The sequence below is a fragment of the Zeus faber genome, assembly GCF_960531495.2.
Source record: "Zeus faber genome assembly, chromosome: 1".
Lineage (NCBI taxonomy): Eukaryota > Metazoa > Chordata > Actinopteri > Zeiformes > Zeidae > Zeus > Zeus faber.
In genome coordinates, this window is record NC_137193.1 from 15,181,406 (window position 1) to 15,195,643 (window position 14,238).

Here is a 14,238-nt window from a genome sequence, read left to right on the forward strand (position 1 = left end):
TATCCATGCTACCATTAGTAGCAAGGAGAGGCCGAAGTACATACTGTACTTGCATAAGAATTTTAATTGAAGATAATCTACTAAGTCTACTAAATGTTGCTTCAAGTTTAAGTCAAGTGGCTTTAATATCGCAATGATACGATTACAATTTCCCAGGCACAACGGAGTACATACGTTTTTTAGTTTTCAAATTTTATGTTGTCCCACCTTATTTACTCAGCCATATTGTCTATCATTGTGCCGATCAGTCATGTGTACAGCCCTTGTATTACACATTAATATGCCAACCTCCATAATGTATTACACAAATAGTACAAAATCTTTATTGATCTGATTGTTTGATGTTAACACCAGTTCATACTGTACATAATTTCAGCAGGAAGATGACATTTTAAGTTGCAAGCAAACCCTTAAATACTCACTGTGAGACATGCATTAACAATTCTGAACATCCTACCTGGAAATGAAAGCCCCAAAAACTGATCATTTTCTCTCTGATGTGCTTGTGTGCAAGAAAAGGGAATGGGAGTGGGAGAGAGGGAATAGTCTTTTCCCAAAACTCCACCCCTCACCCTAGTTAACCCTGGCCATCCAATGTGCAAATCCTTCATGAGCAAACTGGATTCAAGTGCAAGTGATTCATACAATGTACAAATATGTACACAAAAACACAATTAAATCTCAACAATTGACCAGCAATGTACTTAAAATCGATCTCTGAAGAATATTCATCCAACTCGAACATGTAGCAGGCTCGGGGAGTTGGAGACGTATGAAAAATACAGTCGTGTCTTTCCAAATGTCAGTTCCCATTCAGTGACAAGGGTTTAAATTTAGTCCGTGGGTAAAAAGACAAGACGCGTCAAGTAGGTGTTATTAGAGGCTCAGTGGCACATTTTAAATCTAACATTCAAACTTTTTGCAACCCCCCCACCCGCCCCCCCGTTGGAAATTCAAAACTGTTAAAAACGAGTGGCGTGGAAGACTTAGATTTAGCACAACCTTTGGCTGGTAGAGTACATCACTTTTGAAAATTGGAAAATGTCAAGTCCTATAATCAAATACCAAATAGTTTCTTTTAGTTTTTTTTTGTGGTTTTAGTCGTCACATCTTTATCAAAATATTTTTCACTTTCCTCTCAAAATATTTTGCACTTGCACAACTTAGGTTTGTTAGAACCTAAGAACTTCAGAAAGCGGTCATCACCAGCTCTTTTGGATCTGATGTCTCCTGACAGGATTCTTTTTATATTTTTTTACCTATGATTGAAGATAAATAAAGGGGTATTGTGTACTCCAAAGGGCTTTGTAGCTTTGTCTGTTTTTTCTACTTTTCTTTAAGCAACATTCACCTTTGTCTAACACTGTTCAGACTAAAGCGATTTGGTTTAGAAAATTAGAGATGTTCATTTTGACTCCTAAGTGCCCTCATCCTCACCCTAATCCTATTGAATAACATAAGCCATTTTCTGATGGCGGAAACTCCAGTGAATCATTTGCATACAGGAAACCTGATAAGTCTTTTTTTTTTTTTTCCTAATTGAAAAGTTCACTATTTACCAACATTGGTGGACATTTTTTTCCACTAAGTGTATGTGGGTGCTGTTCCAAAATCGTGTATGAGAACAGTGTTTTTTTCGTGAGAGCTCTCCAGCTGTGCTATTGAAATTTCCAAAAAAATAAATTATGGAAATTGGCTCGTGTTTCTACATTCAAATGGCAAGGCTGTACTCCTTTGTCATTTCCAGTCAGCTCTGTTTCAGGCTGAAAGTGAGAACTATTCGTAGGCCATAATAAGACGCACAGCTCAGACATCTTTGTGATGTTTATATTTGGAGAGCATGTATTTTTTTGGAATTGTTGACCCTTTGGTGAACTTGTCACAGAACTGCAGGGATTCAGCTCCCCAGAAATACTTCAGACCGCGGATGTCAGATTTCTCCGCCCTAGACATGCAGCCTTTCCCTTTCCCGTGCTCTCCTGATGCCAGGTGCAGAACTCAGTCAAGCGCCTCTCGTTTGATCCCCGCGGTGGTGTTGAGGGTTCTGCAGCAGCCATCACCACCACCACCACCACCACCTCTCCTCTCCCGGTGCAGAACGTACTCGCAGAACTGCGACGAGTCCACGCCCCCGCCACACGACGCTGTGATCCGGAAGCCGCACTGCTGCAACCGCTCCAGCACCTGCCAGGTCCACAGGGAGAGGGACGAGTCAAATCCGGTTCGATGACACAAAGGGGCTTTTTGGTCACGGTTACAAGCTCAAAACTGTTTAGGGAAGGGAAAGACTGACGACATCCTGATGGAGGGCCCTGAAGGTGGGCAGTACACTTAAGTAGAGCCGCTGCATCTCATAAAATTTGAACATCATTAAAAAGTTCAATATTTTGTCACATTTCAGAAAGTGAAACCCATACATAGATTCATTACACAGTGAAATATTTCAAGCCTTTATTTCTTGGAATTTTGATGATCGTGGCTATAGATAATGAAAACCCAAAATTCAGTGTCTCAGAAAATTAGAATATTACATAAGATCAATTAAAAAAAAAAAAAAAAAAAAAAGTATATTTTAAACAAATGTCAGGCTTCTGAAAAGTATGTTCATTTCTATGCACTCAATACTTGGTTGGGCCTCCTTTTGCATGAACTAATGCGGCGTGGCATGGAGGGGATCAGCCTGTGGCACTGCTCAGGTGGAAGCCCAGGTTGCTTTGATAGCAGCCTTCAGGTCATCTGCATTGTTGGGTCTGGTGTCTCATCTTCCTCTTGACATTACCCCATAGGTTCAGAGCAGGCGGGTTTGCTGGCCAGTCAAGCACAGTAACACCATGGTCAATGACCCAGCTTTTGCTACCTTTGGCAGTGTGGGCAGGTGCCAAGTCCTGCTGGAAGATGAAATCAGCATCTCCATGAAGCTTGTCAGCAGAAGGAAGCATGAAGTGCTCTAAAATGTCCTGGTAGATGGCTGTGTTGACTGTGGACTTCAGAAAAGACAGTGGACCAACACCAGCAGATGACACGGCAGCCCAAATCATCACTGACTGTGGAAACTTCACACTGGACTTCAAGCAATGTGGATTCTGTGCCTCTCTACTTTTCCTCCTGACTCTGGGACCTTGATTTCCAAATGAGGACGAGAGGATGAGAGGATGAGGATGAGAGGACCACTGAGCAACAGTCCAGTTCTTTTTCTCCACAGCCCAGGTGAGACGCGTCTGACGTTGTCTCTGGCTCAGGGGTGGCTTGACACGAGGAATGCGACATTTGTAGCCCGTGCCTAGGATCCGTCTGTGCGTAGTGGCTCTTGCTGCGCTGACTCCAGCCTCAGTCCACTCCTTGTGAAGCTCCCCCAAATTCTTGAATGGATTTTGCTTGACAATCCTCTCAAGGCTGCGGTTATCCCTTTTGCTGGTGCACCTTTTCCTACCACACTTTTTCCTTCCACTCAACGTTCTATGAAGTTGCTTGGATACAGCACTCTGTGAACAAGCAGCTTCTTTAGCAGTGACATTTTGTGGCTTACCCTCCTTGTGGAGAGTGTCAGTGACTGTCTTCTGGACGTCTGTCAAGTCAGCAGTCTTCCCCGTGTGGCCTACTGACCCAGACTGAGACCATTTCAAGGCTCAGGAAACCTTTGCAGGTGTGTGGAGTTCATTAGCTGATTAGGGTGTGACACCATGACTTTACAATATTGTACCTTTTCACAATATTCTCATTTTCTGAGACTTAATTTGGGGTTTTCATTATCTATAGCCGCAATCATCAAAATTTCAAGAAATAAAGGCTTTAAATATTTCTCTACGTGTAATGAATCTATAAAAAAAATTATATATATATATATTTCACTTTCTGAAAAGAGTGACCAAAAATATCAAACTTTTTCATGATATTCTAATTTTATGAGATGTACCTGTAGAGTGAGGAAACAGGATGGGACAGAAAGTTGAATTCTTTGTTCTATATTAAAGAATATTTTCATTGGCTGGGGAATGATTGTGATCCTTCGTCTCATTTTAATGGCAATTTGATGCTTCAAACTTAAATTTAGTCTAATATTTTGAATGCATTTTGTGCCTTATATAAGGCACTTTGAACTGGCCTAGTGAATGAGATGTGCTATATAAACAGTGTTGGGCAGTAACGTGTCACTGTTGGCTGCGCTTACAGGCGAATACCCTGACAGTCACACAGGCGCACATGCAAAGTCAGAATTTTGCGGAGAACAAATAACAAATAAACTTCTTCAGTCACAAAACACACCGGAACAGAGAGCCAACGCACACTTGCCCATTAAACTTTAACAAAGGTCAGACTACCCTGGATCCTGAGCCTATTGCTGCCTGCAGCTATATTTATTATTATTGTTTATTTTTATTATTATTATTACTATATATTTCAACACAGTAACATCTTATCATCCAATAGATAAAACCATAATCGAGGGATGGCTGTATCATCACTGTAAAGGAAATTCAAAGAGCTGAGGGGTCAGGTGTCAGTAGATGATGCCCAGATGAAGATTGGTCTACTATCAGGGTGGAGTTTGAGTTTTACAAACTGACTGGAAAATTGGACACTTTCATATGTGTCTGTCTGTCTGTCTGTCTGTCTGTCTGTCTTCCGGCTGGCAGGGTGACCACCAGCCCGGCAGAGATGAGGGCGCATGCGGTGGCCTTCTACACCACCCTCTTCGGGACGGAGGACTGTGATGGAGCGTGTGCTGCCAACCTCCTCCTGCCTCGGCTGGAGGTCGGGGAGCGGTACGCCTTGGACGCTGCCATCGGAATGGAGGAGCTCATCTCTGCTGTGGGCCAGCTGGCATCTGGGCGTGCTCCCGGAATAGACGGTCTGCCTTCAGAGTTCTACAAGCATTTCTGGAGCCTGATAGTAGAAGATCTACACCAGGTGCTGGTGCACTACCAGTTTCCTCTCGGCCAGCAGTCCTCTCTCTCACACCCAAGAAAGGAGACTTGGCCTTGCTCAAAAACTGGAAACCCGTTGCACCGCTTTGCACGGACTACAAACTCTTCCTCGGCGGTCCTGGCCAAGGCTGAAAGGAGTTTTAGAGCTGTTGAGTTTCAAAGACCAGTCTTACTGCATGCCAGGCAGATCTACTCAGGACAATTCGTTTTTAATGAGGGATTTGTTTGACCTGTGTAATTTCAATAACATCAATGTTGGTATTTTATCCCTTGATCATGAGAAAGCTTTCGACCTTGTTGACCATGGCTTTTTATTTTCAACCTTGAAGGCATTTGGATTTGGGGAAGGGTTTCTTAACTACGTATAGCTCCTTTAGCTCCTCCTCCTTTACGTATAGCTCGCTCGCTCTCTCTCTCTCTCTCGCTCTCTCTCTCTCTCAAGAGGTAAACTGTACAAAGGAGGAAGTCTGGGCTACAAAGGGAGCAGTCCTTATAGTGAACAGCTGTTTCAAACCTAGTGAAGAAATCAACAGATCCCCGCCTGCCTAGTTATCTCTGAAGATGTTTATACTCTTACTATTCATTACTGACCTGTGATTTTCCTGTGGTTTGTCTCTATTTTTGTTGTTGTTTGGTTCCTTCGTAATCAAGTTTCGGCTGTTGTGACATGACTTACCGAAAAATAAAGGAACCTTAAAAGTCAAAGTCTCTCTCTTTCTCTCACTCTCCCTCTCTCCCCCTCCCTCCCCATGCCTCCGCTGAAGATAGAGTGGTGACATCCTAACAGTGCGCCCCCAGGCCTCCTCTGTTCCCATATCTTACACCCCCCCCTCTCTGGAGACAAAAGGACAGATAAGAAGCCTAATAAGAGAAGCAGAACGGAGACCAGACCAGAAATAGGCCAGAAACATAGAAAACCAAGGATGTAAGAGGTACGGCTAAGAGGTTCGCTGATCTTGCAGGACAGCACATGATTATTGGATCACAGGGACATTGAATAGAGAAGCATCGCAATGGCCGTTGTATGGACGGTAGCATGATTTTACACACATATATATACACACATAATTATCTTCACGGATAGTAATGCTTTTGAAATGATGGTCTACAAATATGACTTTTTGTTTTTAAAAGATAACCACCACTCACTCTCTTGCTTTATTACCAGCGAACTGATTAGGCAAATCATATGGTGGATCCAAAGGAAAGCACTGCATTCGGAGCATGTTGTGGCCACTCTGTCTGCACAATAGTCCTAATACAGCTTCAAATAGTCAAAAAATTCAAATGTATCTTTTCAGAAAAGCTCAAATTACACGTCACTTTTTTACACTCAAGTGACGAATGGTTTAATGGTAAAGCTGAGCTGTGGTGCATTTGTTGATACAAAGACCCACTTGAATGAGATGTCTTGTTTTAAGAACTAATGCATGCCCGTTAAAAATGTAAGACTTTCTAAGACATTTGAATGGCAATGTTTGATAAAATGTCAAGGATTCAGTCCTATGTACAATGGAAGAGGAAACTGCCGGATAAAGTCATACCGGGGAATGACTTTATGTCCTTGTGACTCAGTCACAAAGCACATGATCTGCTTATTATCCCTTACATATTAGTTTCCCTACCTGAACAAAGTTGAGATGGCAGTACCCGTTCAGCGGGAACCGGACGATGTGCGACGAGTGCGCGGTGCTCCAGCTGGCATCGGGAGAGCCGCACAGGGCGTCGCCCACCTCGGGGAAGGCCTCCCGGACCACGGCCCGCTCGCCGCTCAGGGCGATCCTTTCACCCTGCTCGGGCGCCATGCGCACCACCACGCACTGGCACTGGTGTGCGCCCTGCTGCGGACCCCCGGACCCCCGCCCACTCCGCCAGCGCTCCAGCTCCGCCTGCAGCAGGTCCAGCTGGAAGAAGCGTGCCTCCTCGTACAGCAGCGAGAACTCCTGTCAACACACACACGCACGCACGGACACAAGGTTTTACAATTAGGGAGTTAACAAGTTATTTATCATTTCATGTACGGTGGTGGTTATTAAAACGTTCTTTGCTCTGAGACTCCCCCTCTCACCGCGTGCACGCCCACGCCCCGTGACGCAATGCAGGAGCCGGTGTGTGTAATCTCAAAATAAATGTTTTGAAGTCTGGCCGTGAAGAGGGTGTATCGTTGGCCGCCCCGTCGCCCCGGGCCGTTACATTTAATCATTTCCTTTTTGGACTTGATTAGGTCAGGTTTTAATTATGCACACTATTTTTAAAGACACGAAAATTTGATTTGCGCAGGTGACAGTTGAGAGGAAGGTGACGTCGCATATGCGTTTATACAGGGTTCATTCTGGTAATACAAAGTGAAATTCAGGACTTTCAAGTACATTTTCTTCATTTTCAAAGACCAAGCAAAACAAATATAATCAATTGTCTATTATTTATATTAGTATATCTATTATGTATTATTAATCTCGTTGCCATCTACAATTATAAGTGTCTATTTCCAACCATGCTGGATTGAATTTACATTCCTTGGTATTATCTACGTCGTAAAAGCCATTCTGCAAATGTTTTATGAGGTTGGATTTGAATAACAAAACCAGGTGCAATATCAGAGTATCTCAATGATCGCGTTTTTTTTTCCATGGTTCTTTTCAAGCACTTCAGCACAAAGGGGGCCATTTTCAAGGTGTCCCAGTGCTCACATTTCTGTGGATGAAATCCAAGCACTTCAAGCACCTCAAGGACCTGGTAAGAACCCTGTTAAAATCCGTGCATATACTGTAGAACAGATTTAAGTGCATATACATCTCATATACATTGTAATACTCTCCATAGCTATATAGTCTTCATCGTCGGAGGCTTTTAAGGAACCGCGGCTAACCTCCCTGTTGCCGACCCCGTTCACGGCTTTGGACGACGACACTCACGTTGAAGTCGTCTGGGATGAGCAGCTTGGAGGTGCGCAGGAAGTTAAGGATGTAGCGGAACATAGGGCCGTCGCGATCGATGAAGTAGTGCTGCTTCAGACCGTCCAGCACGATGGGCTCAGTCCCGTCGAACAGACGGCCAATCCTGACCGGAGACAGAAAGGGGAGAAACACGGGACGACCTGCTCGTATCATCTTTTTCAGTCCTTTAAGGGGCGCCTTCGCAGACGGGGTTTGGTCCAAATAAGCACAAAACTAATCCTACTCAAATAAATCCATAATTTAAAAGTGTCTTTCTGAGACGTTGCTGAAATTAAGATGAATTAGGTCTGGACTAGGAAGTCCTACACTAAGGCTATTAAGGACTAGTCAGCTCCTTCTGTCTGATCTTGGTGCTGGTCTTAGACTAGATAAACCTGGTCGACCTGGAGGCCCACATCCATTGATCCAAAGACAAACCTGCATCTGGCCAGGTTTCATTCAAGCCTTCACTTAGACCAAGATTGGCGCTAATCTTCCTTCTGGAAATCAGATTTTTTTAACCCAAGACTAGGGCAAGTCTGAGACTATGTTTAAACCACTGGTACATGCCAGTTCAAAATGTAAGACTTTCTTAGACATTTGAATGGTGCAGTTTAACAAAATGTCAATGATTCAGTCCTGTCCTCCACAAGGGAAAATCATACTGTTGGATAAAGTTATACACCGGGGAAAGACAGTCTTTGTGACTCAGTCGCAGAGCCCTGAAGCTCCATCCCCCGCCGGCTCGCTGTTCACTGTTTATTGAACGTTTATTAATATTACACGTGTCACGTGTCCAAATGGCACCAAATTCAACACTGCACGTCCTTGGGTCCCCAGCAATACACCCCCCAAGTGTGAAGTAGATCGGATGAACGGTTTCAAGATAATTGAAGGCAGACAGACAGACAGATTCCTGCCTTTATATTAATATGAGAAAGGCCATTTCAGTTAGTCCAGATAAAAAATCTGATTTAGTCTCAGATTATGACGAACTTGTGTCAAAACGCACATTAGACTATGGACACAAACTGATTGGACGTGAATTCATTTAGAATAGCTGCAGCAACAGTTCCTCATGGTTGTCTATGTTTATGTTAAGGCGTCTTTCTCTATGTACTTGTGTGTGTGTGTGTGTGTGTGTGTGTGTGTGTGTGTGTGTGTTTGTGTGTGTGTGTGTGTGTGTGTGTGTGTGTGTGTGTGTGTGTATTTCCATAGACATCACATACATATGTCCAGTGTTGGGGAGGCGACTTTGGAAGCATCGCTTTGCAAGATTCCAATTACTTCACACTGGAAGAAGTTGAACTACAGCAAAGCTTCCCTCGGGAGAAATCTTGTTTGGTTAACTAAAGCTACTTAGAAGCAGTAATCCAAACTACTTTGTAAAAACAGGATAAAATTGACAATGTACATGTGATATGTTATTATAGTAAAATATATTACAAAGAAGTCACATGCCAGGAAAAAAATGCCACTCAATTGAGTTCACTGCAAAAAGTGCTCACTTGTTCGCAAGTCATGCATGTACCACACAAATGAAACGTACCACTATGCATGGGACGGTGCAAGTAATGTCAGCTTTGGTTTTTGTAGACAATGCCCACAGTCAGATACCTGCCTTCCAGAAACTTCCAGTCTAAGAATGACGTGCGCGGTGCGACACTGGATACACAGGGCTCTTTCTTTTGCATTGCACTGCTGCCTCACAGCAAGAAGGTCCTGGGTCGATTCCCGCCTGGGGCGCTGTTGGCACCGTGCTCCGGCGGGTTATCTCCCAAATAGGCGCCTTTCTGTGCGGAGTTTGCATGTTCTCCCTGTGCTCACATGGGGTTTCCTCCACCTACCATCAGTAAGGACCCCCACTAAAAACATGCACACATCACCATCGTCTGAGCAGCGATGGACACCTGGTACTAGGTCCCCGGGCGCGTCCACGTATGCTGCCCACTGCTCCTGGCTGCCCCCCCAGAGGAAGGACAAGCCAGGATGGGTTAAATGCAGAGGCCACGTTTCACTGGCCACCATCCAAAAAGCATGTGTGTGTGTGTGTGTGTGTGTGTGTGTGTGTGTGTGTGTGTGTGTGTGTGTGTGTGTGTATATATATATGCATGTGTTGTAGTGCGGTCATGTGACAAATGAAGATTCTACTTCTTCTTCTTCTTAAAAACACAACATGTTTTTATTTGTTTTGTACTGGCCCAATGCTTTTTTTCCAGCCCAATGAGATCAAAAGTATCCCAATTGGGCAGAAAACCGCCCAATCCGGTACCACTGGTGGCTGCCTGACGAATGCATTGCCTGGGCATGCCTTCACAGCGGTCGGGGTGAAAGAAAAAGGGGGCGGGGCTGATCAAAGGGGGGTTCCATTACAGATGAGAAGCAATGGAAAAATAAAAATAAAAAAATATTACTTTCCTTTAAAAGGCCCCAAATTGTAGTTAACTGTTGTTAATTGTAGTTAGTTTCGTAGGTTAACAAAACAAAAAATGGCAAAAAAGTAATTTAACTTGTTGAATCAGCATGCAAATGAAGCACATGTCCAGCTCCCTCACCCTGAACACAGGATCCCCCCAGGGCTGGGTCCTCAGCCCCCTACTGTACTCCCTGTACACACATGACTGTGTGGCCAGGTCCAGCTCCAACGCCATCATCAAGTTTGCTGACGGCACCGTTGTCGTGGGTCTGATCACCGACGGCGATGAGAAGGCCTACCGCGAAGAGGTGACTGACCTGTCACTCTTGTGCCAGGACAACAGCCTACACCTGAACGTCAGCAAAACCGAGGAGCTGATTGTGGACTCTAGGTGAGGATTACCACTGAGGACGCACGCGCCGTTGGTGATTAATGGGACTTCTGTCGACAGGGTGAGCAGCTTCAAGCACCTGGGAGTCCACATCACAGAGGACTTAACATGGACTTTACAAACAAACACTCTGGTGAGAAAGGCGAGACAGCGTCTTTACCACCTCAGGCAGCTGAAGAAATTCAGGATCTCTGTGAGGATCCTCAAGTCCTTCTACTCTGGAGCAGTGGAGCATCCTGACAGGCAACACCACTGCCTGGTTTGGGAACTGTACTGCTCAGGACAGGCGGGCCCTGCAGAGGGTGGTGCGTTCAGCTGAACGTACGAATGCAGGATCATGAAGGATCCTCACCACCCCAACAACGGACTGTTCCAGCTGCTGCGGTCGGGCAAGCGCCTCCGCAGCCACATAGTGAGAACAGAGAGACTGAGATGGAGTTTCTTCCCGGAAGCCATAAGAACTGTTAATGCTGACCTCACCAGGGGTCCTCACTGAGACACTCACATAGGCTCCACTACCTCACTGTACTGTCTGTAGCATACTGTACTGCATACTGTGTCACTGTTCTGGGTTGTTTGTGTGTTACCATATTGCGTACTGTTGTATACTGTGCTGTATATCTCACACACACTACCTCACTTGATTCACATGCCACTTTAATGCACATATCTGTATATACATAAATAGTCTATCCCATATACATAAGCCTATTCCCTTTATCTATTCTGTATCCCCAATCTGCATTACCCTTGAGTTCTTATTTTATTTTATTTTATAGTATTTTATAGTACTTACTGCATTACGTTTGAGGAATCAGTTAGTTGGTCAAGTAGAAATTCTTAGGTAGCTACTGTGTTCAGTCTGGGACATATTGTGTGTAATCACCATCATTGACATTTCACTGCGTATATGTATGAAAGTATGTATATGTATGTGACGAATAAACCTCTTGAATCTGTAGTTGAACCACTACTAGTTTAATTACATGTAGTTCACTCCTCCCCAACGCTGCATGTCTTTCTCACCGTGACTCGGGGTACTTGGTGAGCGTGGGCAGGCTGCTGGTGTACATGTGACCCCCCACGTCGATGTGGACGGGCGCGTTGGACTTGGTGAGTGCGGCCGGCGTGGGGATGCCGCCCAAGCCCGGGGGGGAGGCGGCGGCGGCGGGGCAGTTGGCGGAGCCTAGCGTCCGGCTGCACCGGCTGCCGCGGCCGCCGGCCCCGTGGCCGTCCTGGGACGGAGAACAATTTATTTTACAAATATAAACCATTAAATAAAAATACCTAACAAATAAAAAAGGAATAATGATAAATAAATGCCATTCTCGGTTAGCGTCGTGACTGCAATTCAATTTCACTTTTGTTCAAATCAAACATGGTCAACGGTTCAACAGTGGGTTTCCAGAAGTCGAAAAGCCTGTTCACATTCTGAACTGAGGATTTTGTTCCTCAGCCACAATGTCGTCGCCACCAACTTTGAGATTTCGAAACGACGGTTCTGTTTACGCTCCCGTGGAGGTCTGTGTGATGTCGAACCCTGTTTCGAGGAGAAACAAACAGGGTTTCTTTTCTTTTACTTTGTGAAGCACCGCGCCACCCACAGCCCTCCAGGTACGAGCGGAGGGCTCCGAGGAACCATGATTTCAACACAATTATTAACGACGTAAACACTTTAATAATGACGAATCAGGACGAATTCAAGAAGTTCTTTTGTTTTTTTTCCCCCGTTTCCCAATATTTTTTTTTTTGTTTGTTTTTTTTTGTTGCTCCGAACCAAATGTTTTATGGTCGCGATTCATTTGGGAGTTGGTCGGATTGGTTCCGGGTTTAAAACTTTGAAGGATTTTCTGAAACGTCAACCGAGTGAACGATCGGGAAATTCGCTTCAGGCAACAGAGCCGTTCTCGAAGTGGGCGGTCGCTGCTGAGCACCATTGCGCTGTGTCTCTGCGGGTCATTCGGGGAGGAGGGCTTGCGAGTCGGGCTCATATAAACCTCGACGTGGGCTGGGAGAGTGTTGGTGCCGGGCCTCGTGTGCCTCTGTGGCCCCTGACCCCAACAGGTGCCCTGATCGCCGCAGCCCGGCTGTAGGCGGGAGTCCTCCAGGTATGGTTGCCCGTGGTAACGGATTCCAGGTCGGAATGCCGCGTTGAGTTTTGTGGCAAACCGTGACAAGCGTCTGTGTTGGGCGGATGAAGTCCCCAGAATTCTCATTGAATTCAAACCCGCGAGGCATTCTGGTGACTTTATCGATGTTTCTTTTCCGCTTTCATCCAAATCGACTGATAACAGACCACCGCTCACTATGCGCCCAATCTTTGCATTCTTGCCGGGAAAGAGCCAAGGAGACTCCAGCGCATCACGAATTATAAAGCGCCAGTGAAATAAATGATAAGATGTGGGATTTGTAACGAGCAACGTGATCGTACGGATTACCACGTTAAGCCGCACTCCAAACATGTTTTCTGATGCCTGATTGCATCGCTCCACAATAAAGCACCGACAGACGGGAGCAGTTTGTTACCTGCTTCGGATCCACAGCCGAGATCTGGACGAAGGTCTGTGCGTGACCGTGGCGATCGGCCGGTTCCTCTCGCTCCGCGTCCTCCAGCTCAGACATGAGCCCCGGGGGGGACTCGGCGCGCAGCCTCTTGGCGCGGGGACCTAGAGAGTCCTCCGCGGGACACAGGCTTCCCGCCCGCTTCAAGTCTCTCCTCTGCGGCTTCGCCTCCGCCGCCTCGCCCGCGTCCCGCCGCGGGACGCGCGGAGCCGCCTGCCCGGGCTCGCTGTGGGGCCTCGCGGCCCCGCCCCCGCCCCCGCCCCCGCCCACGCCCACGCCCACGACGCCGTTCAGCGTCGCTATGGAGACGGCGCCGATGCAGTGGTTGGTGTAGGTCTTGGACAGCTTGGCGGCGCGCGACAGCATCTGCATCCGCGTGCCCAGCAGGTTCTTGCCGATCGCCTTGTTCTCGTACCACGTGGCGTCGCTCGCGCAGCAGTGGTCGCGCGGGCGCTGGAAGAAGGCGGCGCACAGCGGGTTCCGCCGCGAGACGTATTTCACGAAGCTGGCGTGGGGGCAGCGCTCCGTGCGCGTCTCGTACATGCGCGGCAGCGTGTCCTCGTCGTCCTCGGCGCCCTGCCGCCGCTTGGTCCAGGACGCGGCGCGGCACTTGCGGTGGGCTCCCAGCGCCTTGAAGTACACGAACTTTCTCCCGCGCTCGTCCGCCGCCAGCCCGAAGGAGTCCTCCTGCAGCTCGCGCTGGTTCTCCCGGCCCCGCGTGCAGAAGTACATGCAGGTCTCGAACCACACTTTGTTGAGGAGCCCGAACGGCGAGTCCGCGTCGAAGGCGCTGGACGCGTAGAGCCGGCGCAGGTCGCAGCGGGTGATCGCCTGCTTCTGCACCACGGGGCCGGCGCCCCGCTCCTCCAGCCGGCGGATCACCGCGGCCAGGGCCAGGTTGGCGCTGCGCAGCTCCGGGTCCTTGGTGAGGTCCAGGGTGCGGCAGTGGGGCGGCTCGTTGAGGTGGCGGTTGAGCGAGCTGCGGATGCTGATGAGGGAGGACTTGCT

At 47.0% G+C, this 14,238-nt stretch overlaps 1 protein-coding gene across 1 annotated transcript; it reads right to left on the reverse strand.

Moving 5' to 3' along the window:
- Positions 1-1,263: 1,263 nt before the first annotated feature.
- On the reverse strand, positions 1,264-13,372 carry LOC307229341 (BTB/POZ domain-containing protein KCTD1-like). The gene is made up of 5 exons (XM_079999326.1): positions 13,195-13,372; positions 11,695-11,903; positions 7,841-7,985; positions 6,551-6,868; positions 1,264-2,184 (listed from the first exon to the last, which is right to left on the reverse strand). Exons 1-5 carry the CDS (start codon positions 13,288-13,290, stop codon positions 1,999-2,001), a joined length of 954 nt encoding a protein of 317 aa, XP_079855452.1. The 5' UTR covers positions 13,291-13,372; the 3' UTR covers positions 1,264-1,998.
- Positions 13,373-14,238: the final 866 nt, after the last annotated feature.